General features: G+C 50.3%; 1 protein-coding gene across 8 annotated transcripts in view; it reads right to left on the minus strand.

Moving 5' to 3' along the window:
* AKAP1 (A-kinase anchoring protein 1) overlaps positions 1 to 25,584 on the minus strand; it is a 406,823-nt gene that overhangs the window by 196,760 nt on the left and 184,479 nt on the right. For all 8 annotated transcript variants that reach the window (XM_085649530.1, XM_085649533.1, XM_085649534.1 and 5 more), the window contains 2 exons: positions 18,856 to 18,992; positions 466 to 592 (listed from right to left, as the gene is read on the minus strand). In XM_085649530.1, coding sequence (XP_085505656.1) covers positions 466 to 592; positions 18,856 to 18,992 — 264 coding nt within the window. The remainder of the gene's footprint in view (positions 1 to 465; positions 593 to 18,855; positions 18,993 to 25,584) is intronic.

The raw sequence follows: 25,584 nt of genomic DNA on the forward strand, positions 1-25,584 counted from the left end.
TGTTTCTGGTCCAGGGAGGACCTGGCCTGGCAGTTTGGGCTGGACTGTTCCCATGAAGCACAGGGTCAAGACTGATTTGCATATGTCTAGGTGCAAACTGGAGTGGCGAAGTGAGCTAAAGAACGATGATGGATTCAACCCAGATCTGTTACTGGGGAGAGTGTCTGAAAAGTATCATCACTCCGTCCATCATCTCCTTGCATTTGCTCATGTCTATAGGAGGCACATTTCAGGTTGTTTTGGGAAAGTACTTCATTAATACAATGTATGAAATACGTAGATATTTACTCCCAAATAAATGTTCTTAGAATAAAAAATATTCAACTGCTGTTGGGACACTGCGATTAAACTTAACTTCAGCAATCATGCAAAAGATTCAAACTTAGTTTCATGCAATTATCAGTGTTCTGGGATGTCCTAGAGACACAACAAGATAACATTAAGAAACTGCTTAACTCCACTCACCTTCTATGTGACATATTTGGAATTCCTGTGTATAAGGTAGAGTTGAAATGTATATTTTGGCACCAGATGTCTGCTTAAGGAAGCTCACATAACGTCCCTGCTTGCCAATTAACCGTCCAACTAAATGCTGCAAAATGAAGAGGACGAGTAGTTCAATTAGAAATGGAATTTACTATAAAGTGCCACATTTAAGACACATCTACTTGCAAGTGATAGAAAATCATTCAATAACTCAAAGAAAATGTGTGTTACAGGAGGATTTACTGATGCAGAATCTACAGGAAAAAAACATTTAAAATGCTTACAGCAAGCACTCTAAATAGGACCTCAACATAAGAAGGAAGAAAGAAGCACTGTTAGCGAGCCAGCAATTTATACTTTTTAGAGGAAATTGTAATGGGAGTACTCTACCTCTCAAAATCTCAGTGACAGAAGCAGTCTGTGTAGAAACCTGCTACCATCAACATAGAAAGGTGACTTAGCTGTACTGAAGGCCACGTTTAAAGATGAAGAACAGGCAACTATCACTGAAAGGGGCAATGATCTTTTATCAGAGAGCAGCACTACAGACAAAAGACTGCTCAATTCTGTGAGAACAGATGCTGGGTTCTACGTCAAACAACATGTCTGAACGGTTATGTTATACAGATCTGTACAGCGCACTATCACCCAAGAGGGGGTGTCTTGCTACCGAGCCGGCGTGAATCTAGGCATCCCTAGGCCCTAATGGGACTACTCGAAAAGCCAGATCTTCAGCTTCTTGCGGAATTCAAGAAATTAGGAAGAGGCTCTTGTATGTAGTAGCAGGTCGTTCAAAGCTTTAAGAGTGATGTAGAAGACTAGACTGCCAGATCGGTTTTTCCATATGCATGGAAATTGTGCAAGTAGAAGTCAGGACAAGCGGAGATGTCTAGGTTTGTGAAAGCAGATGCGGTTGTTGAGATACACTGAGCCAGTGTTACGTAGTTCATTCAGGTGTGGTGTGTATATACAGAAAAAAAAATAAAAATCAGAAAACCTGATTATTGCACTTGAAGTATTGATACTGAGGTATCCAAGAACGTTTTGACAGAAGAAACATTGCTTGGTTCTATTTTAATTGCTTGCAATGATGAATGGTCTGAGAATAAAGGGCCTTTCCCAATGAGCTAAGCCCAGCCACGGTGTCGGAATAAGCATACAGGGAAAACATCCACTCAAGTGTTTTGAGACAAATCTGCAGCCTGTTTTCCTCCCAAAATACAATCCCTTTAAGGGGAACACCAAGGCAAACCTTTACCAATAGAACAATTCAGTATACTCAGGAAAATTCAGTCCTTGAGCTGGTAACAGTTTAAGATGTAACGAAAAGAGTTGCCAGCTTAAAACCCCAGGGATCCATTGATGACATCTGTTCTTGTCTCTGTTAAAATAATGTATTGAGGCAATGGCTGAAGACCTTGCAAACATAAAAAATGCATCTCTGCTAAGAGACTTCTACCTAAAAGTCATTAATAAAAGCTGTGACATTACGGACATTAAAAAAAAAAAAAAAAACACACAAAAGTTGACACTAAAGGCCAATTCTAGACCTCTCAACTCTTCCATTTGCAGCAAAACTGAAAATCCACAGCGGCATAAAGTGACAAAACTATATTGAGGATGGCAACTTTTTTTTTTTTTTTTTTTTTTTAAATCAGGCTTTCCCCTTCTGAGGGGCCACAACGGGCATTAAAGGCATCAGGAAGAAGGCTCTTCAACATCAACGCTGGGGTCACAAAACTCAGATTCTAACCGAACTGTCAATGGAATTTAATATGTTGGCTCATAAGCTGGTTGTCCAGCAACTAAAAGTAATTCAACAAAGTTTTGGCCTGGCTCAGTCTTTTTTCTACAAGAGCAAACTCTCTATACTAAACTAGGCAAGTTATTTTTAGAATCCTCAATTCTAAAATGCAGAGCATCAAAGGGTTTGCCATCATCTCAGAATGTTTTATTAGTCTATATATGTGAACCCACTTGAACACCTGATCAAAGACAGGGACATTAGATGTCAACTGTACTCCGATGACACGCTGCTACTGGACGATATCCACTGTAATGCCACGGACCTCAGGCTAGCAGACTGTCTTAGTGCAATAAAATGTTGGATGCATATAAACGTAACAGCAGCAATACAGGTGCTCTGGATTCTAAGCAATTATCTGTTTCTTCAAAGCTAAGTACTCTCTATCAATCCTGGTTAAGGTGACATGGAACCTAGGAATCTTGCTAGTTTCAGAACCATTCCTTACCCCACAGGTGCAGGTGATGATTAAGCCCACCAACTATTATGTGCATGCTACAGGATTCGCCCACTGTCTACTGAGCACTGCAGAGTACTAATTAAAATGGCGGTCATGTCTATCTAGGATTGGTGCACCAAAGCAAAACTAGCGTAATTCAACAGAAAGATGCTTTTGGAACAAACAGTTTGCTTTGTATTGACAAAGTCATCCATTGATTAAGCACAGAAAATCAGAATGCTCGCAGAAGCTCTGACTTCGCAGTCACATTTTTAAAAGCAGAAATGAGCCAACGGATTGTACTATATTACTTTAGCTCACCCTTCTGTAGGGAACTGCCCGATCTCTAGAATAAATGAGGGTTTCCAACCCCTGAAAGACAAGCCACTTGCATTCGGTAACGCCTTATGTGGTAGAGACATGATCTTGCTGCAGATTCCTTATCTTAGAACATCCCAGGCTTCAGACTGGATCTGGAAACTTTTCCTCAAACAATACTCTTGCATGCCGGTAGGTGGCATTGGTCAGTCTGTGCAAAGTCGTCGACGTTAACTGCCCCAGAAGTGACTACCACGTCACCGAAATAGGCACCACCTCGGTGCGCTGATGTCAGTTACTTGACACGCCATGCGTGCGAAGCCATGAAGTGCTCTGTTAGTGGTGTGTGCAGAACTAGGGCCCTAAAAGGGACCAGCCCGAACCCTAAAATCCAGTCTGAAGTGCGGGGAGGATTGGTGGGTCGGTAAGGAATCTGCTGCCAGATCATGTATCTACCAGATTAGGTGTTACCAATGGTAAGTAACTTGTCCATCTGATAGAAACATCTAGCCGCAGATTCCTTAGCCTAGGATAGATATCTCAGCAACACCATCCCTGAAGGGACTGCGGACAAGTTTAGAGCAGGAAGTCCTGCAGGACAGGACAGCCAAAAAGGTCGTCCCATCAGACTAAACTGTCCAGGTAGTAGCGTTTGGTAAATTTGGACAGGGATGCCCTTGTTGTAAATAGAGGCCCTAGTGCGAAGCACAAACTTATCAGGGAAGATAGGCAAGGAGGCCTGGAAGACAGAGCCCGCAATTCACTCACCCTCCTGGCAGAAGTGATTGCCACTAGAAAGGCTGTTTTGATGGTAAGCTGTCAGAGGGCGCAGTTGTTCGAATGGAGCACACATGAGGAAGGTGAAAACCAAATTGAGGTCCCACTGAGGCATAATGAATGAGGCAGGTGGGAACATAAGTACAAGCCCCTAAGAAATGTGTTTACAATAGGGGATTTAAATAAAAAAGGTTAGTCTGGTAGCCTCAAGAAGGCAGACCCGGCCAAAAGGTATCCTTTAAGAGTGCGCCGAGCAGAGCCCTGCTGGGCAAGGGTCAAATAAAGAGAAGACTTGAGAGAGGGAAGTAGAAAGTCAATAGACCTTTCTGTACAATATTTTACAAATTTCTGCCACCAGTAGCCGTACACTATCTTCGTAGAGGGACGCTCGGCTGCCATAATCACATCACAGACTTTGGGAAGAAGGTTGAATGCTGTCAACCGCCACTCTTCAATTTCCACGCAAGAAAGCACAGAGTTGACAGGGTTGGGTGGAGGACCATTCCCTGCTTCTGTGACAGAAGATCCTTCTGAAGGGGCAACCTGATTGGAGGATCGATGCTCCGTTGGAGAAGCTCGGGATACCAGATTCTCCGTGACCAGTCCAGAGCCACAAAAATGACTTGGGCTCAGTCGCTCCTCATCTTCTTGAACACTCTGGACAGGAGTGGTATTGGCAAACAGGACCACTGGACAAACAGGAGGCCTGAATTCTAGGTCCGGACTGGAGGCTCAGATTTTGCCTTCTTCCTTCGCTTTATTTTAAAAGCAGCATATTTCCAACAACTCAATAACTACCAACATTTCCCATGAACAATAGGGAAGCAAAGTTCCAACAGGAGTCCTTCCTCGCTGTCCACACTCCAGCCAGCCAGCATAATCCCTTCACACCGTTTCCTCTTCCTTCGCTGCTCAGCAGCAGACAAGTCGATTTTTCCTTATTCTCCTGTTATGGGGGTTGGTAGTTGGCTAATTTGGTGGCGTTTGCTAGCGCTTTGTGTATTTTTCTGTTTGCACAGATTCCTTTTAGACAAGGGACGTTTTTAAACGTACCTTACGTGACTGATTCCCTGTGAGGTGCGGAGTGGTCCTTCCGCCTCCAGGGGGCGTAGTGCACTCTATAGGCAGTGCGAGTCAGGCACTAGCATTAGAGTCCTGACTAGCGCTGCCTGGTGAGAGCTCAGCCTTGCCTCCTGCCACCCGGTTTTATGCCCTGTGGGGTCTGTATTTTTCCCTGATTTTCATTGAACGCCCTTTGAGGGTCTGTAAGACATCGTTGAACACCCTGCGGGGTCGCAATTGCACCGTGACTTGTGGTGCTTGTGGGACACTGTCCTGGGTGGCTGCCCTGTGATCAGAGGGCTGTTGTGTCCCTAAGGCTCTGCCCATTAATTGTGTGCCCTTGGCCAGCCTTATTTGTCTGGGCTCCCTCCCAGCTCGTTAACAGAGTGCCTGTAGTGCCTTTAAAATAGTGCTTCAGCACCAAGCTGCCTGTGTTCCTAATTTACTTACCTGTACTACACCTATATGCTTACTTAAGACTATGCAGTCGGAACAAGATCAGTACCAGGAGGAGGATCCCTTGGCGTACCTCCCCTGGGATGATGACTTACCAGGCAGTGGAGGACTCCATCTACAGGGCTGTCAACCAAGCCATGAAGCCTTTGGAGCAATGCCAGTCAGCGCAGATAGCGAAAGAGTGCGCCAAGTGAGCTGCTCCCGTGCCAATTAACCCTAAATCCCCTCCTGTGCCTCAACCTTCTGGTTCTCACCCTGCTAAGAAACCATGTCCTCAAGGGGTGGATGTTGATGTGTTTGCCCACTGAAACAGGCTTTCTTGGTGCAGGTGCCCCCGCAGCCTGACCCGGTGCCCCCGCGGACTGCACCCAGACGCATCTGCGCACCCCTTCCCCTGACCACTTTGATAATGGTGACTCCCCTGGGGACACAGACGAAGAAGCAGGTTCCTCTAGGTCTTGGCTCCAGACGCACGCTCCTGCCCCGGGGGTGGGGGGCCTCTAATATGTTGGACCCAGACAACATTGTCCACCCCAGGCCTACTGAGTGGGTTCCGGCTATTAAGTGGCCCAGTATGTGGCGAGCCGTCTCGTCTTCGCAAAACAATGGACAAGGACGCTCGCAACCGCCTTCGGGCGGAGCGTCCTCGCCCCAGTTTGGAGGGAAAGGTTGCCCTAACACCCGAAATAGATCCCAAGATGGCAAACTTCCCAGCAAAATTTGTAAAGGACCCCCAAAAAGGGCATTGATCGCTCCTGGCGTACGTGCCAGGACAAACTGCTAGATGCAGTGGGGCATGTCACCAAAATTCTTGACATGGCCAAAGAGGCCAAGGTGTCCAAGGCCCTTATCTCCCCGTAGGTTCTCTCTAGCTGGGCGCAGCATGCGATATGGTTTATTGGAAACGTGAATTGCGTGCTCTCCACGGAGAGAAGGCAGTCGCTCCTAATTAAGGTGGACCCCAAGTTAGGTGACCTGGCTTCCTCTGAGGCAGGAGCTGTGGCCCAGGGGGGCTTATTTGGCGACCCGTTCGTCAAAGAGTTAGAAAAGTTTGTGGCAACTGTCACCTCACTTGACAGAGCCCAGTCGAATATCAGGAAGGTTTTTACCCCTCGGGTTTTCCAAGGGGCCAGTCGTGGTAGGGGCCGAACAACCGGCCGCTTCACCAACTCTAACAGGGGGGAAAGGTTCCTGGCGAGGACAATATCAAGACAATGCCCGCTTCAACAATTTCTATCCAACCAGAGGGCGGAAGTTCTGTGGCCATGAAGGCCAAAGAGGCCAGCAACAGGGTGCTGGAAAAGGTGAGTAATACCCTCGGCCAGCTTGCAGGTGGGGGGTGCTTGCCGCTGTTTTTCCTGGCTTGGGTTTCCCTCACGAGCGATGCTTGGGTGCTGCAGACGGTCCAGGGCTTCCGGTTGGCGTTTCATGGCCGTCCACGTCAGCTAACCCAGCCCATCTCCTTCTCGCAATGCGATACCGAGCTGGTACGCAAAGGTCTCCGCCCTAATCAAAAAAGGGACAATTTGTCATGCAGCAGAGCATCCTGGTGGTTTCATCAGCAATCTTTTCTTAGTCGACAAGTACAATGGCGGCCGGCCATCAACTTGAAAAGTTTCAACGAGTGGGTGGTTTACCGAGACTTCAAAATGGAGGGGATACACCTCAGATGTGCTGAGACCACTCGACTGGATGGTCTGGCTCGACCTGAAGGACACGTACCTGACAGTCCCTATTTTCGCCCCTCATCGGCGTTTACTGCAGTTCAGGTGGCAAGGGCAGGTTTCAGAGTTCACCACGCTCCCTTTCAGGCTATCCTCCGCTCCATGGTGCTTCACAAAGGTTCTCTGACCGGCGGTGGAGTTCCTGCGCGCGCAGGGTGTTTGAATGATCGTCTACTTAGAGTACATGCTCTTTCTGGATCAGTGCGCCTGGAGGCTGACCAATCAGTGGAGGATTGCGTCGACCTTCTCCAGGGACTGGGGTTTTTCATAAACGAGAAAAAGTCACTGCTGTTTCCGGTCCAGTTTGCAATCTTTTTAGGCTTCAATGTGGACTCCGTGTCTTCCACTCTGAGTCTCCCCGCCAGGAAGATGGCGAAGATTAGGCACCAACTGCGCCAGACCTTGGCGAAGACGCAGATTTCCTTGCACCAACTGAAACGTCTCGTAGGTCTTCTCTCCTCCTCCATAGAGGCCACTTTTCCCGGGCCTTTGCACTACTGTGCCATGCAGCGCCTGAAGGCGTATCGCCTCAGGAAGGGTTTGATGTACTCCCAGTCAATACGTCTGACAGGCGATGTGAGGGACGAGATGGAATGGTGGCTCACCCACATGGAGGCATGGAATGGTCGGGTGAGATTTGGTTCCTCTCCGGATATTGTCATCGAATCAGATGCCACCGCTCCGATGGGGGAGCATGGTGAGGAGAGTGCTCCACGGGTGGAGCCTGGTCCTGTCACAGTCATTGTAAATCAACTGCCTAGAGCTGCTGGACGGGTCATTTGCGGTGTAATGCTGGACAAAAGACGGGGTACAATCATGCATCCATCTCAGGATGGACATCTCTGCGGTCCGGTACATCAACCACCTAGGTGGCACCAGATCCATGATGTTGGCGAACCTACCCAGGGACTTTTGGCACTTCTGCCTAGACAACCAAATCTCAGTGACGGCAGAGTACCTTCCAGGGCGGGAGAATGAAGTGGCCGACTGGTACTTTCGTCACCTCCTGGATGCCAGCGCGTGGAAGCGGGACCGTAAGGTCTTGTCTCACTTGTCGGAGAAATGGGGCCCCTTCTCGGTAGACCTTTTTGCGTCACGACTAGATCAGTTACCGAGATACTTCAGTTGGCGGCTAGATCCGCAGGCGACTGAAGCGTTTCTCCAGGAATGGCAGCGGGCGCATGGTTACGCCTTCCCTCCATTCTCTGATCACGCGAGTGTCCACGTTGCTGCGTCGCCAGCAGGCGGAGGTGGTGTTGATCACACACACTGGTTGAGGTCTCAAGTCTGGTTTCTGGTTCTACTGGAACTTTCTTGGGATTTTCCAATCCAACTGCCCCACTTTCCTCACATTCTCCTCAATCCCGATCTCGTTCCCCATTGGCTGGTAGTGGAACGAAGGTTAAGGATGATGGCCTGGAGCATCTCCGGCGTCGCTGGTCGCTCCCAGGCCTCTCGGGAAAGACTGAGGACTTGCTCACAAAAGGTATGGGGGTGACAGCATGACCAAGAGATACCGGTCAGCCTGGCACAGATGGCGTCGTTGGTGTGCGCGATGGAGTGTCGATCCAGTGGGGCAGATGTGGTACACGTCCTTAATTTTCTGGGTAGTCTGGCGGAGGATGGTCTGGCCTATAGGTCAATCAATACCTTCCGCTCCGCGATTTCAGCCTGTCACATTATGGTCCAGGGATCTCCGGAGGTGAACACCCTTTGGTTTGACGACCTCTCAGAGGGATTCGCCTCCCTCTTCCTACGGAACCTCGATACTCCATCCTTTGGGACGTGAATCAGGTGTTGAATCTTTCTTTCTTGGCAACCAAATAGGTTTCTGTCCCGTAAGGAAGTAACAGCTAAATTGGCAATGCTGTTATGCCTGGTCTCGTGCAGATGCATCTCAGACGTGAGGGCTTTGGACATTTCAGCCAGTGTGTGTTCCCCGGAAGGGGTATTGTTCACGGTAAGTAGAAGGACCAACTGCCAGGGTCATTTCGTTCCCAGCGTTTCCGGTTTCCCCTAAACTGTGTGTAGTGCAGTGCCTCCGTGCGTATGAGGAATTGACTGCGGAAACTCATCCTCCGGGTGAGAAGCAGCTGCTCATTGCGCTACGTAACCCGTACAGAGCAGTCTCGTCCCGACCATCGCAAGATGGGTGCGTTGAGTGATGCAGGAGGCGGGGAGCGATACTAAGCAGATTAGTGCTCACTCTGCGAGAGGAGCGATGGCCTCCAAGACTTTCGTTAGGTGCGCGCTTGGAAGATCTGATGCGCGCAGCGGATTGGTCTTCTGACTCCACCTTTAAGAGGTTCTATTTCAAACCAGTACTGAGGTGGCAAGTCTATAGTCAACAAGCTTTGAACTGGCATAATCTGAGCCTCCGGTCCCGACAGAATGAAAATTTGGCTAGCTGTTGTGCTGGTAAGTTTCAATTCTATTAAGGACACGGAGGCAAGGATTATCCTGCCCAATGACCAATGAAAATGTGGACCCTCCCCGTTCTAATGTAAGTAAGCTATTCAAGTGGTAATGTGTTGATGAAGTTATTAATTTATTGTCGTTTGCTGGTATTTTACTACAATTGGTTCCAGCACAGTTCTGACACTACCTATTTTGCAGGAAATTATGGTCCTAAACAAAAAGCGTGAAAACCGACAAGAAATAGTTCGCGCTAAGAAAGAGGAATATGAAACAGGGTTAAGGGACTATGCTGGCTGGCGGACAGCGAGGAAGGACTCCTGTTGGAACTTTGTTTCCCTATTATTCATGGGAAATGTAAGGAGTTATTGTGTTGTTGGAAATATGCTGCTGTTCAAATAAAGCTAAGGAAGAAGGCATAATCCTCGCCTCCGTGGCCTTAATAGAATTGAATCTTACCAGCACTACAGCGAGGTAAATTTTAATTTTGCTCGAGGTTAAGTGTCGCTGAGCAAACTCCAGTGCCCAAATCTGCTGGCATTGCATACTCCCGCAGGTGGCAGACAGATCTATACAAGGCTCTTCTCATTTCGGAAAGAGACCTTGCATCATCTCCGAATGTTGACGCCATTCGTGATCTGCTAGGTATCAACGGCTGAGTTAGTCTGCCCCGTCATTCAGAGAACCTGCCAGGTGCTGAACCACCATGGAGATGCTCTGTTCTAGCAAACTCCAAAGATGGGGGGCTTTTTGACAAAGGGTCCAGGACTCCACCCCACTCTATTGTAGTACCACATGGCCATGGTGTTGTCCTTGAAAAAACCTGAACCAGCTGCCTGCCCCTTGAAGGAAGGTAGAAAAGCTTTTGACACCAAGCGAATCGCTCGGAGTTCCTCTGATCTCCAACTTCCCCAGATGGCCACCCCATACCAGGAGTGACGCATCGGTCACTACTGTGTTACGTGGGTGACCAATCATGGTTGGTCAGCCACCACTGCAGGTCAATCAGATCTAAACCATGTCGGAGAGATTCTCCCGATGCTGCAATCATTGGAACGTCAGGTCCTAGTGCAGAGCCTGTATATGACATCTGACATGTTTGACTAGCAGGATGCAGGAGTCCATGAGGCCCAGCAGCCTTCGAGTCAGTCTCATCGAAATCCAGGATAGCGGTCTAAACATCGGTATCGGCTTGAATATCCTGGACTCGCTGCATGGCAGGATAGGCCGAAATGCACTGTGTCCAGAACATCTCCAATGAATGGGAGCGTCTGAGATGGAATCAGGTGTGACTTTAGCACATTGATGGTGAACCCCGGTGAAAGCGGGAGGTTTGATGTAGTCTGGAGGTGCGAGATGACAGCCTGGGGTGCGAGATGACAGCCTGGGGCGCGCCCGCCTTCAACAGCCAGCAGTTGAGATAGGGGAAAACTGGAACCCCTAATCTGTGCTGATGAGCTGCAACCACCGCAATTACCTTCAACACTCGAAGGGTGCAGGCAAGACCAAAGGGAAGCACAGTGAACCGAAAGTGCTTGTGGCCTACCAGGAACCGCAGGTAACGCCAATGAGCAGGCAGGATGGGAATGTGAAAGTAGGCGTCCGGCAAGTCCAATGCTAGAATCCAGTCCCCGGGGTCTAGGGCACACTAGACCTGAGCTAGAGTGAACATCTTGAACATTTCCTTTTTGGAGGATGTAGTTGAGGTCTCGCAGATCTAGGATAGGACAAAGGCCTTTTTTGGAACCAGAAAGTAGGAGGAATGGCAACCACAGCCGACTTCTGGTGCTGGACACTCTTTATGGCTCTCTTGGCCAAGAAAGCCCTGATTTTCTCCTGAAGCAAATTCAGGTGGTCCTGATCTGGCCACCAAACGGCTGGCCCTGGTCCAAACAGGCCTGACTAGGAAGCTTTGGAGGCTGCAGGGGAGGAGTGGACTGATTGGATCTCATGCCACAGGGTCGAAAGTAGCCACGTCCACAGCTGTACAGAGGTTGCTGAACAAGCAGGTTTGTGGCTGGGATACGGCTGACAGCCTCTTCTGTGGCTACAAAAGGACCGAAAAGCAGACGTGTGGTCACAAAGATGCCCAAGGACTTGGCCGAGGCCCGCGAGTCCTTAAAGCGCTCCGGGGTCATGTCTGCCCGGTCTCCAAAGAGATGGGCGCCATCTAAGAGAATGTCCATAAGGGAAGCCTTGACATCCCCAGAAAAGCCAGAAACCTGCAGCCAGACGTGGGGCCGAATAGCCACCATTGAAGACATTGCTCTGCCTAGCGAGTCAGTAGTATCGAGCCCACAACGAATGGTAAACTTGGCCGCATCTCACCCATCCGATAATGTTTGGGAGAGAAAGGCCCGGGTTTCCTACGGAACCTGTAGTAGCACCTGCACAATCGTTTCCCACAAAAATAGGGCGTAACTGCAGCGGGCGAGGAGCCTATTCACAGGAGCCCCTGTACTGGGCTTTGATCAGGTGCCCAGCAGGACATTAGCTAAAAGCCTTGTTAAAAAGCAGGAGGGGGGTCTTGAGAAGGAGACACCCGGCTGCAGGACCTCCGTCAAGATGTTCTTCTTACCGTCCACTGAAGGAAGCTGAAGATCCAGGACCTCGGCTGCCCTTCTTGCCACCATTGTATATGAAGTACCCTCCTCCAAAGCCATGGTAGGGTGAGAAAGCAGGCCAGAATCCAGGGAAGTATCCAGGCTACTAGTCTCACCCAGTTCCCCATACCAGTCCATTTCGTGCTCAGGCTGGTCTGCTTGTAAAGGGTCCAGCAACTCCTCCCAATTCTCCATTCCTAGTCCTAAAGATGAGGAATCGGCCTAGGACCTAAGCGTGCCATCAGTGCCGGAATAGGCGTCAAAAGGTGCTGATCCAGCTCTGCATAGTCTGGGATAAGGATGGGACTGGCACCGCCAAGGGGTGGGAGGGCAACGAAGTCTTGCCACTGGGCCAGGGAAGATTGCTGGGGTACAGCTGGCACAGATCTGCCACCAGATCTATCGGGGCCCATCAGTGCCCGAGTCGCTGGCGCGGAACCAGATTGAGCCTCTTCTCAGCCTCTAGGGCCATGAGGCGCATCGGGATAGTCAGGTCTCCCATACATGAGGCACATGGCATCATAAAAAACTTTAAGATGGGTAGGCGTTGCTCCAGATCCCGGAAACACAGGGAGGCCCAGAGCTGACCCAGAAGCAGGTTTAGCAGAACGAGGCCTAGGGCGTTGAAGCACTTCCGCCACATCGGCTGATGGACGAGAAGAGGTGAAATACGCTTCAACTTCTTATGGTTCTTATGCCTCTTACCCGACCGGCTCGTTGACTTCAAGCTGGGGGCGAGGACATAGGACTCCCAAAGCGGCATCTGGACCATCTTCTAAACCAAGACCGGGAATGAGACCTCCGGGACAAGCGACGTGGCGTAGAACACTGGGCCGCCAGTAGTTTTAGGACCCCTCCCCCAAAGCCTTCGTAGCCATGGCCCAGCAATCGAAGCACAATGAGTCGTGGACTCACTCCAGGCACTAAAAACAAATTAAGTATGGATCTGTCACCGACATGACGCAGCAGCAGCAGCGCACGGGTTGAATCCAGAAGTCGGAGGGAAAAATCTAGACACCAAAAAACGTAGACAAATTGTCAAAAACAGCTTATCAAAAAGTGACAGAGGGTAGGTCTCTTCACGGATCTGCACTAGCTGTCGCTGTCAAGAAAAGAACAGAATTCAGCATGCTGAGGTGGTGCCTATTTAGGTGACGCGGACGTCACCTCTGGCGCAGACGACGTCCATCGGAGTCAACCGTTACCACCTACCGGCACGCATGGTTACTGCTTGAGCAAAGGTCTTGCACCTCTGCCAGAAAATACAGGATCCAATGACTGAAACTGGCCGGCCGCCATGTCTTCTAAAAGTGCATTCCTGCATTGTATTCACGTGATACTAAAATTACCATTTATTCAACTATTAGTACCAATCTGTTTGACAAGGGAAAAATATTTTTATCCTGCGATGTTTCACTATTTCAACCAAAAACAGCTACTGTGCTCACTAGTACACCAGGACTAGGCAAATCATTTAGCACTGCATACAAGAAACTTGTGCTTACCATTAAACGCTGTGAGATGGGAAGACCAGAGGTACTGGAATTATGCGGCAGGTAAATACAAAATAATGCAGCAATAAAAGGCAAATTATGCAGCACGTTTTTTATATTATTACTTCATTATTTTGTCTTTTTTACACACTTTAATATCGGACCAAAGATATCAACTCAATCGCATAATTCCAGTGGCCCTGGGTAAGACTCATAACAGTCCCTAGAATCAGTAATTTAAGGGTCTGAATACATGGCTACGATTTGTGCTTTAAAGCATTCCCACGAGACCTAAATAAAGTTGTGTTGAGGATTGAAATGCTGATGTTACAAGAAAAGTGTTGTCGAAAGAACTGAAAATAACAAAATACTTTTAACTAAATACTTGCATGCTGCCTGGAAATATTTTTTTTTAAAACAAGAAAATATGAATTTTAACTGGCGGAGCGGACTCTTCCCTGCATCGTCTGCATTTAAAGCCTACTAAATACAAACATTTAAACAAATTGCTGTGCACGAAAGGCGTCCACGGTCATCAAAAGAGCCAGCCTCTTCTCTTGTCAATGGGGTCGCTGCAACCTTTCAACTAAATTTATGCTATGTACCTTGTCTCTGGCACTCACTTCTTCGCTGGCATCCATAATCCTTTCCCCTCCTTCATGGCGCCCTGCATAGTGTCTCGAAGGGGCTCCAAGGACTAATCACTGCATGCAGCCTTGTGAAGCTGCTGTAGGGAGCTGCAATTTACATCAACCCCTTCATTCTCTAAGCCACAGGGGTGGGTGGCGTTCCACATGGAGCAAATTTGTTCAACAATAACCACCAGGATTACGGATTCAGAGCTGGAATGTAACAGACTTTAGGTAGTATGAGGGTGACATACAGAGCTACTGCTGTACGTTTGACACCAGGACCTTGGAACGTTACGTAATGCCACGTCCACTCACCGAACTGTGTCTCGATGTCAGCATGGCCTCCCATGAACCAGAAAGTAAAAGGCAGCAGAGTTGCACTAGCAGAAAACGCATGTTTGGGCTCTATGATGCCCCGCCTTCAAGCCCTGCTCTTAAACTAGACAACCGAAAATAAATAACAAAATAACTATATGGAAATTCTTTTTCAGATAAAAGAAAAACGATTCTCCATTAAATAAGTGACAAGCACCCAACTATTTTGCGGCGGTTAAACACATTTCACTGCATCATAATGCACATTTTATAGGCTTCATCGAAGCACTGATTTGTACAGCAAACAAGTCTTCCCTTTACTGTGTGAGACTTGTGTAGCAGCGCTGAGCAGGAGGGTGGTGGGCAACAAACAACGGGAGAGCAACCAACAATGCGGAGCTGGAGGGTGAGTGGGGGTACAAACGTCATGTATTTCTGTGCCACAAAGAATCTTGCATTTTGGCCATTGTTGCGGGTGCCATTTGTATGGTCCCATAATCAACCCTCCTTGGTTATGTATCAGATTTCCTCATTAGGAGGGTGTAAATTAAGCAGCGGAGGGGTGGGTGCAAGCTCCAACCTGAGAGGAGCGGGTTGGTTAAACAACAGCAGAGGACGGGGCAATGGGGAGGTCTAAGGGGCGGGCCACCACAGGGGCCGGGCAACGACAGAGGGTGGTGGGGGCCCGGGCAACGACAGGAGGAGGGCGGGGCGGGGGCAGGCAACGACAGGAGGAGGATGGGGCGGGTGGCAAGCAACGACAGGAGGAGGATGGGGCGGGTGGCAAGCAACACAGGCGGGGCAGGCGAGGGCAAGCAACACAGGCGGGGCAGGCGTGGGCAAGCAACACAAGCGGGGCAGGCGTGGGCAAGCAACACAAGCGGGGCAGGCGTGGGCAAGCAACACAGGCGGGGCAGGCGTGGGCAAGCAACACAGGCGGGGCAGGCGTGGGCAAGCAACAACAGGAGGGGCAGGGGTGGGCAAGCAACAACACAGGAGGGGCAGGGGTGGGCAAGCAACAACACAGGAGGGGCAGGGGAGGGGCAGGGGTGGGCAAGCAACAACACAGGAGGGGCAGGGGTGGGCAAGCAACAACACAGGAGGGGCAGGGGTGGGCAAGCAACAACACAGGAGGGGCAGGGGTGGGCAAGCAACAACACAGGAGGGCAGGCGTGGGCAAGCAACAACACAGGAGGGGCAGGCGTGGGCAAGCAACACAGGAGGGGCAGGTGTGGGCAAGCAACACAGGAGGGGCAGGTGTGGGCAAGCAACAACAGCGGAAGGGCAGGCGTGACCTGGTAATGGAAAAGCAGAAACACTGAAAAGAGGGAACATGGGGAGCATGAGCACTTGTGGGGAACAGAAGTCTGTGGGTGAGAGCGACACGGAGGGGTTGGCACATGAGGTAAACATGTCCCAAATGTTTTGATAACAAGGACTGTTCAACAAAAAGAAAGAGTAGCTCCTACAACGCAAGTAGTGGAAGGACACAAGTACTTGGCCATGTACTATGAGAGTGTCAAACCGAAACAGGCAGTGAAGAACAAGTTACTTACCTTCGGTAACGATGTATCTGTAAGAAACATTAGTTAGATTCCTCACCTTAGAATATCCCCAGGCGTCAGACTGGATCCGGAAAGATTTTTGTAGCAATACCCCTTGCGCGTCGCTAGGCGTAGTCTGCGGCTCTGCGTCCGTCGTTGGCGTCGTGCGCCGGAATGACGGCGTACTTAGACGCCGCCCTCGCGCGCTGACGTCTGTTCTTGTACATAGCTTTCCGCGCCAGGGACGCTGAGCCATGCAAGAGACCGACACTGGTGCCAAAAAATCTAGGGCCCTGAAAGGGAGAACCTTAACCCTAGATGTCGGTTCGCAGAACGGGAAGGCTGGGTGGGTCGGTGAGGAATCTAACTAATGTTTCTTACAGATACATCGTTACCAAAGGTAAGTAACTTGTTCATCTTAAAGAAACACGTTAGTTAGATTCCTCACCTTAGAATAGATACCCCAGCAATACCAACCCCGGTTGGGCCTGCGAACCAAGATCACACCAGAAAGTCCTGGAGAACAGAACGGCCAAAGTGGCCATCTCCCTGGACTTGGCTGTCCAGGCAATAGTGCCTGGCGAACGTGTGCAGTGAAGCCCACGTCGCCACCTGAGAGATGTCCTGCAAGGGGACTCCCCGTCCCAGGGCAGTTGTCGCCGCTGTGGCCTGGGTGGAATGGGCTCACAGCCCAACAGGAGGGACCTTTTTTCGCCAAAGAATAGCAGAGTTTAATACACAACACGACCCACCGCGAGATGGTCCGCTTGTGCACAGCTTTACCCTTCTTCGCACCTACATATCCAAAAAAAAGTTGGTCGTCCACCCGGAACTGGTTTGTGCGGGCCAAATAAAATGACAGCGCACGTTTTGGGTCCAGACGGTGGAGCCTCTCTTTATCTTTTGAAGGATGCGGAGGCGGAAAGAAGGTGGGCAGCGTGACAGATTGCCCGATGTGAAAGGGAGTCACGACTTTAGGAAGGAAAGAAGGGCGGGTCCGGAGGACAACCTTATCCGGATGAACCGAGAGGAAGGGAGGCTTAGCTGACAGAGCCTGGAGCTCACTCACCCGCCTAGCGGAGGTGATAGCCACAAGGAAGGCAGTTTTCAGAGTCAGTAGACGAAGTGGACAGTTGTGAAGGGGCTCAAAGGGAGCGCACATCAGAAAAGTAACAACGTTCAAGTCCCACTGAGGCATTACGAATGGAACAGGAGGGAACATATGAGTAATGCCTTTGAGAAAACGTGAGACAACAGGGGACTTGAAAAGAGAAGGCTGATCAGGAAGCCTTAAGAAAGCAGAGATTGCAGCAAGATAACCCTTCAAGGTGCCCAGAGCAGAGCCCTGCTGGGCCAAAGAAAGAAGAAAGAGGGACAGAAAGGGGATCCACAGCCTTTGCTGTGCACCGTGTAATTTGATGCGACAACTTTGCTTGGGTACAGGGAGTGTGAAAAGAAAGGCTGTAGCATGTCATCGTTCTGTAATATATGTAAATGAACAGCACATATTCAGCAGTTAAAAACTACAAAAAAAAGTGTTGTTTTGCTTCCTAAGTATGATGGAAACAGATTTAAATTGGATCAAAGCAAATAAGACTACTTGGTGAAGCACAAATGATAGAAATTTGATTGGACTCCTATTTCCACACATCATTTGTGTGCAATGCAGTTGTATCAGTCGAACTGTATGCATGCAAATCAAATGTATTGGTCATTACAATTACAAATGAAAGTGCACTACCGCACGATGCTTTAGTTACATTAAAAAAAAAAATCACTCGTACATTAAAGCTAGGCGAGTCAAGTTTCTTGTACTTAAATGGATTCGGAAATCTAAAAAAAATTTGGAAAGCACTGTGCTAGGCTTTTCTTCACCACTAATGTGCTCTTTTGCCAGAACGTATCTTGGCCTCAAGTCTGGGGGTTTCTCCCTCATTCAGGTTTACCTCTATTGCCATGATCCAGATCCCCCCCCCCCCCCCACCTAATTAGCACTTATTCGCCACACTTTGGTGGGGTGGAGGGGAATGAAGTATTGCCTCTCCCAAAGCACACTTCAAGTTACAATTCGTTTGCATCATGGATATTACAATAACGCACAGCCGAAACACTATGGAGCTTCTAGACAGAAGCAAACAAGCACTGGTAAAAACCAACAGGTCTTGTTTCTGAATGAAAAGGTGAGATATAAAAGTACTAATCTAGTATTGGAATATTCATGTTAGAGCAATGCTGGCAGCAGTGGAAGGTGCTAACAAACAGCTAAAACCGGTTTTTAGTTTTTTACCCCCCCCCCCTCCCCCCACAGATGCAAATAAAATAATGCATTTGGCTTTTGGCTAACAAAAACGTTTTTGTAAACAGTGACTAGTTGAAAACTTTTACATAATGATGCTAATATGTCCGTATCTGATAACACATCTATATATTAATAGAAGTTACTACAGACTCTTATTTTGAACATACGTGTTGGCATGAATGAATTACCTATTTACAAAAAGGTGTCAAATGTCTGAAACAATTCTCGTATCACTGACTGCACTAGACGCTAATCATTCATTGAAACAATTAAGTCTCATCCGTCCGTGTACCTTTACACCCTGCAATAAAACTGACTTCCCTTTTCTAGTTGTGGAGTTCACGGATCAACATATCTCATAAGGGCACACAATCCGCATATTGTAAGCGTTCATTTAGGATTTTTGCTCCCACAAAAACAACCAGTCATGGTAGCTCTAAAAAAACAGCAACAGAAGTAAGGCTGTACAGTTACACACTTTGTTTTACCTTTGGCACCTCTATCTCCCAGACAGTGAGATCGGACTTTTTGGACTCCAGTCCCGGCTTGGGTTCATGGTGGCTTTCCGTCGTCTTTCCCAGAGGACAGCCGCTGTCGACGGAATCCATGCTATTCACATCCGAGCCTAAAAGTTTTTATTAAATAAATTCTTTAGTGATCATCTAGAGCAGATACCCATTTAAATTGCATATCATCCAGTCGAGTATGGCAAAGTGTGTACCTCAACAGCCTTGAAACTTGATTACAACCAATGGACTAATATTAAAAGTACACGAGATTACAAAACCCTGAATGGCAAATGTCAAAAAAAAGGTCTTAACTGTAGACCAAGGTAAAACAAACAAGACAAGCTGTCCACTGGTCATCCCTCTTTCAGATTCGAAGTAATACCTAATAAAACTCTAAACAACACGATATTTATTACACTATCATTATCTAAAAGCCTCACATACCTATCACTTCTGTGCAATGTTTAATTACTGATCTGTATCCGGTGCTGCATTGGAAGCTTGAAACAATCTATTTGGATAATCGTTATGCAATACGGCTCAGCTAACCCTTACATTACATATCAACTGTGTAAAACATTCAGAGGTGTAAGTCTTCCCCCAGGCAAAACTGGACTGAGGACTCCTTGAGCTGACGCCGCTGAAAATTGGTGGGAAATTATGGGAGACTGACAACGTAGACCTGATGGCGAATTAAGTTACTATGACCAGTTGACTAGACACCACATTTACATCTCGGCACTATAACTAGTTACCAGTGGCATACGCAGAAACAAAAACTCTAAACATACTTTTAGCATGGTCAGTGCAGATGGTGTAAAAGAGAAGCCTTCCCCTCTCGCCAATAGCAAAACAGAAGAGGAAATGTATTAACTCTGGGTACATAGGTCGCGTGAGCACAGGGCTCCCCGGACCCTCGCTGCTCCTCGGAATTTATCCCGACTCTATCCTGACTTGGTTGATGGAATCTGGGAGACGAATGCTGGCTGAACACTAAACTCCTTTCGGAAATCAAATCGGACCTGGCAATCCGGAGTTATGGCGGTTTGAACTTTTGAGGCCCACCCGACGGCTGTGCCCGATGCGAGGGTGATCTGTGGAGCCGGGGCGTAGTTGAACAACAACGGCAGCGGGGCTGTGCCAGTGGCCGTCACATCACTTTCGGTTTCACTTTTGGTCTTTGAGGGGCTGGACTGTGGACTTGCTTGGTGCGACTGGGCTTTCATTTTGCCTTCGCTTGATGCCGGTGGCTTCGTCTGCTGCCAGTGTGCTCATTGACGGTGGTCCCTTCGCTCCGCCATATTGCGGCCTGTGGTGCGACACGCGTCTGCCTGGCCTGTGCCACCTCGACGCTTCCTCGGTGGTCCCCTTCGGTGATCGAGGTGCTCATGGGAGGCAAGGGAGACCCCGAGAGGCGTAAGACCAAAACATCCCTACGTGGGGGACCGGTCCAGACGAACAACATGGACCGCTACACTCCGGGTAAAGGATCCCCCGGGACGGCCAATGTCCCCCCGGAGGACGCCAGTGGTGGCCCGTCCGTTTCTCCGGATCTGTCCCTGCAGGACATCATGGGCGCCATTCAGGGCATCAGAGAGACCATCGCTACGCAGTACGAGGCCTTGGCCCGTAAAATCGACACGGTGGCCATTGACATTACGCTAATCCGGGCGGATCTCTCTAAGACCAACGAGAGGGTTCAATCGCTGGATGTGCGGACGTCCTCCCTTGGTACGGATGTGTCGGACCTGCAGGCCACTCTCGGCGATCTCAAGTCGGCCAATGATCTGATGGCCCGGCGGCTGGAAGACTTCGAGGGACGGGCCAGCCGCAATAACATCCGCGTCATAGGCGTTCGAGACCTCCGATAACCGCCCGGTTGATCTCCTGGTCGAGGAGCTCATCCTCGAACATCTTGCTCCCGCTGGCCTGAGTAAGTTTTTCGCTGTGGAGCGGGCCCATCGAGTCCCAGGTGGCCGGCCGCGACCGGGTGCCCCCCCCGAGGCCTATCGTTGCGAGACTTTTCCATTACAGAGACCGAGACGCGATTCTGCAGGCCTTACGGGACCATGGCCCGGTCCGACATGAGAACTCGTCCATTAACTTTTTCCCGGACTTCACCCAACTTGTCCAGAAACAGCGGATGGGCTTCCAGGGGGTGAAGCGGCGTCTCCGGGACCTCGGTCTCAAGTACTCTATGCTTTATCCTGCAAGGCTCCGAGTGGAACATGAAGATCGGACTACCTTTTTTGACTCTCCTGCGACTGAGTGACTGGCTGGATTCGCTGCCGGACCGGGGTGACCGGACTGGGCCCTTTGCCGGTACCGAGGGTGGCGGGTCTCCTTTGGAGTGACTTATGGTCCCGGACTCTGCCATGTTGTACTGTTCGGCTGGGTTCTACTTCTTTTGTGCATTTTGTTTCACTATGTTGTGTGTGGGGAGCGGGCGGGACGGGTCCCTTCCCTCCTCCGGGGTCTTTTCGTAGAATGGGGTTTGTAGGGCGACAGGCACACTGCAAGTTGGGGTGGTTTTTTGGACCGCAGGGGTGCAGGGTGGGGGGTGTTGGAGTTGGGGGGGGGTTGGTGGGTGGGTGGGGTTGTTTGCATTTGTGTTTTTTGTTTTCAAGGCAAAGTATTGGCTATGGTTCATCCTTGGGTGTTGAGCTCTTTGCTAGGGGGCCCTTGATCTACTGGAGGGGATGGGGGGGGGGACGGGTTGAGATTGAGGTCTTGGAACGTCAATGGATTGGGGGACCGTATCAAACGGGGTGTTGTGCTGCAATATCTGCGTCGTCTGACTCCTGATGTGGTGTTCTTACAGGAGACGCATCTGGTTGGCAAGGTTTGTCGGGCTATGAACAGGGGGGGATATCGACTTGTGGCCCACTCTGGTTTCACCACTGGTTCGAGAGGGGTGGGCATTCTCTTGCGAGCTTCACTTCCGTTGGAGATCACCAGGGTGGTCCCAGACGATAGAGGGCGCTATGTGGCTCTGACTGGGAGGTGGGAGGGGCAGTCCCTTTCCTTGATCTCGGTCTATGTTCCCCCGGGCCTCCAGAACTCCACCTTCTCAGACTTGGGTCGTATGTTGCTTGGGCTTCCTGACAGTCTTTTGCTTATGGGTGGGGACTTTAATTCGGTTGTCTCGGGTGACCTGGACCGTCATCCGCCCAGGGCCCTCCCTGCTGCCCAGGCGTGGCTGGGCGGGCTCCTGGAGACCTTCGGTCTGGTGGACTGTTGGAGGTTAATGCATCCGACACAGTGTCAGTACACCTTTCACTCTGGGGCCCATGGGAGTCTCTCCAGACTGGATTATTTCCTTATGCCCGCGGCCCAGGCTACTCGGATTCGAGAGGTCAAACACCTGGCCAGGGGTATTTCTGATCATTCCCCACTGTGGTTGCTTTTTGACACCGGGTCGCGGTCCGCTGGGCGGATCGCTCCTATTAACCCTTGGTACCTGCGAGACCCCAAGATCCGTGATAGCCTGATTAAGTCGATTGATCAATATTTTTCTGAGAATGAGGGGTCGGTGTTGTCCTCGGTGTCCCTGTGGGAAGCTTTCAAAGCAGTGCTCCGCGGGCATGCCCTGTCCCAGATAGTGGAGGCCAAGAGGGTTAAGAGAGAGGCGGTTGTGACGCTGGAGACTGAAATATCGGGGCTGGAGGCAGCCTTGGAGGCGGGTGTCGCCCCGGATGGGCTGCATGCCCTCAGCCTGAAGCAGTTTGAATACAAGTCTCTCGTCACTGATGCTGCCAAGACTATGTATAGGGAGCAGCAGGGTAGGTTGTATGACGCCGGAGACAAGGCGGGTAAGCTGATTGCCTGGTTGGACAAGAAGGAGAGAGTGAATCGTGTGGTCCCGGAGCTTCGGGTGTCGGATGGAGTGTGTGTGACTGAGCCTGGGGAGATTGTTGAGTGCTTTGCTGACCACCTCCGTGCAGTGTACTCCCCGGTGTCTGATAGAGATGAGGACGACTCTCGTCTTCTGCTTCGGGATATTGCCCTGCCCGGCTTATCCGTCGAGGACCGCGAGCTGATGGATGCCCCTTTGTCTGTCGAAGAGATAGCTGCTGCGATTCGCTCCCTCCGCTCGGGCAAGGCTATGGGCCCCAACAGTCTGCCGATTGAACTATATAAGTTGCGCCCGGATAAAATCGCGCCTTTCCTCCGTCATATGTTACAGGAATCGCTCGAGAGGGGTTCCCTTCCTGACGACCAGCGTCTGGCTACTATAGTGGTGATTCCCAAGGAGGGTAAGCCACGTGACCGCTGTGCCTCCTATAGGCCTATTTCCCTGCTGAATGCCGAACCCAAAATCCTTGCTAAGGTCCTCGCCAATCGCTTGCTGAACGTTATATGTGACTTGATACATCCGGATCAATGTGGCTTCATCCCACATCGTAATACCGCTCTCAACTTACGGCGTCTGCACGGCGTCCTCGCTAGGGCTGAGTACTTCGCTGAACCGGCCATATTGGTTTCCCTAGACGCCACGATGGCCTTTGATACCATTGAATGGCCATTTCTTTGGGCCGTCTTGGCGAAGTTTGGTTTTGGGGAGGGGTTCCTTAGCTGGGTGAAGCTCCTTTATGCTGGACCAATGGCTCAGGTGGTTGTCAATGGGCGGGTTTCTCGGCCTTTCGCTCTCGGGAGGGGAACTAGGCAGGGGTGCCCGTTGTCCCCGCTGCTCTTTGCTCTCGCCCTGGAACCGCTCGCTGCCTGGCTCCGTTGGGAGCCCTCGATTAGAGGGCTCCGGTGGGCCCCGGGCTTCGAGGATCGGGTTTCATTGTACGCAGATGATATTCTCTTGTATCTCACCTCACCGCGGAAGTCGCTCAATGTTCTCTTTGATGTCCTTACTTCCTTCGGGAAAAACTCGGGTCTGATAATCAACTGGTCCAAATCTTGTGTGTATCCTATCTCTGGTGGTCTTCCTCTCTTGCCGCCTCGGCTTCCGCTCCAAATATCTCAGTCCGGCTTTAAATACCTGGGGGTGTACGTTTCGTTGGATCCGGCGGTCCGCTATGAGCAGAATCTCCTGTCTCCACTACGGCGTTTGAGGGCAGATACGGCTCGGTGGTGTAAGCTGCCCTTGTCTCCGCTTGGTCGCGCGGCGCTGTTTAAAATGATGTCCCTTCCCAGATTCCTTTATGCACTCCAGAACTCCTTCGATGTCATTCCTGCGGCCTACTTTAGGGAGGTGGAGAGTTTGCAGAGGAGACTGGTTTGGGACGGGCGATCGCGTATCGCTTTGGCCAAGCTGACTCTTTCCTGGTATGACGGGGGCATCGCGCTTCCTGATATTAGACGGTACTATTGGGCCTCCCAGCTGTCTGCCATTAATCATGCTACGTACGCTCCTGGTTCGAACCCGGCATATGAGATGGATAAATTCCTGCTCCCCGGCGGTAACTATAACAGAGCGCTTTACTCGCGGTCTGCTGGTAGGGCCCTTACGGGCCCTACCAGGATTGCGGTCCGTGTATGGAAGGCGGCTAACGTTGCGATGGGCTAGAGTGAGCGTTTAACGTGCGCCACTCCTCTATTCGACTCGGACCGCTTGGGAAGCCTCTGGACAACGAAAGGCTTCGAGCGCTGGGATACGATCGGCATCAGCAGAGTGGGGGACCTGTGGGTTAAAGGTGCGGTTAAATCCTTCGCGGCGCTTCAGCGCGAGTATGAGCTTAGTGACAGAGTTCTTCCGTTATGCACAGGTTCGGCACGCCCTGCTTTCGGTCTTTGGGGAGGGGACCACGGTCCCTTCGCCTCTCGAGGACCGCATACTCGATGGTCACGTCCCCGACAGTACTATCTCCCTGATTTACAAAAAACTGATAAACAATCGGGCTGACCTCTTGGTGCGTCTTCGGGAGGCATGGACGGGAGATGGGGTGGAGCTGGACGATGAGGACTGGCAGACTGCACTGTCATCCCCTAAGGAGGTGGCCATCCCGGCCCATCTCCGCCTGGTCCAGCTTAAGATTCTCCATCGTGTATATGTGACGGGCCCCCGCCTGGTCTCGATGGGTTTTTCAGACGACGGACTCTGTAAGCGTGGATGCGGGCTCAGTGCTACCTTTCTCCATATCCTATGGGAATGCCACGAGGTGGCGGAATACTGGCGCCGGGTGCATGATATTATGAGACGAGTCACCGGGGTCGCTCTGCTGCCGGAGGTGCGTCGTTGTGTGCTGAATGTATCGGAGCCCAATGACTGCAATGCGGCTCAGGCTCGGTGGGCGGCCTTGGGGAACATGATTGCAAAGAGATATTGCACAGCTTTGGGGTTCCCAGCGGCCTCCCACCGTGTCCGTCTGGAAGGAGAACATGGACTGGTGCATGTTCAGGGAGAAAACGGTGTATGTGGCTCGTGGTAAACCAGGGGCTTGGGGTAAAATTTGGGGGCAGTGGAACGCGTATCGTGGGTCTATCTGTGCTCCCCCTTTGGTGGATACGTCCGGGGTTGCCTCGTCCCCCTGATCCTTGAGGGTTCCTTGTGCATCTCGTACTTTGGAGTACAGATTTGGTTCTCTCGTGGCCCCCCCCTCCCTCTCAGGTCTTCTTTTATTGACCGCCCTCGGGTGGTTGGTGTGTTGACTCCCCCGGCTGGTGTTCGCCGCCCTTCATAAGTCGTTTCGCCTTGTTTGTTGTATTTTTGTATTTTTCTTTTTTGTTATTTATACTAAAAGTGTGTATTCTGATTTC

This window comes from Triturus cristatus, chromosome 3_2 (assembly GCF_964204655.1).
Source record: "Triturus cristatus chromosome 3_2, aTriCri1.1, whole genome shotgun sequence".
NCBI classification, from domain to species: Eukaryota; Metazoa; Chordata; class Amphibia; order Caudata; family Salamandridae; genus Triturus; species Triturus cristatus.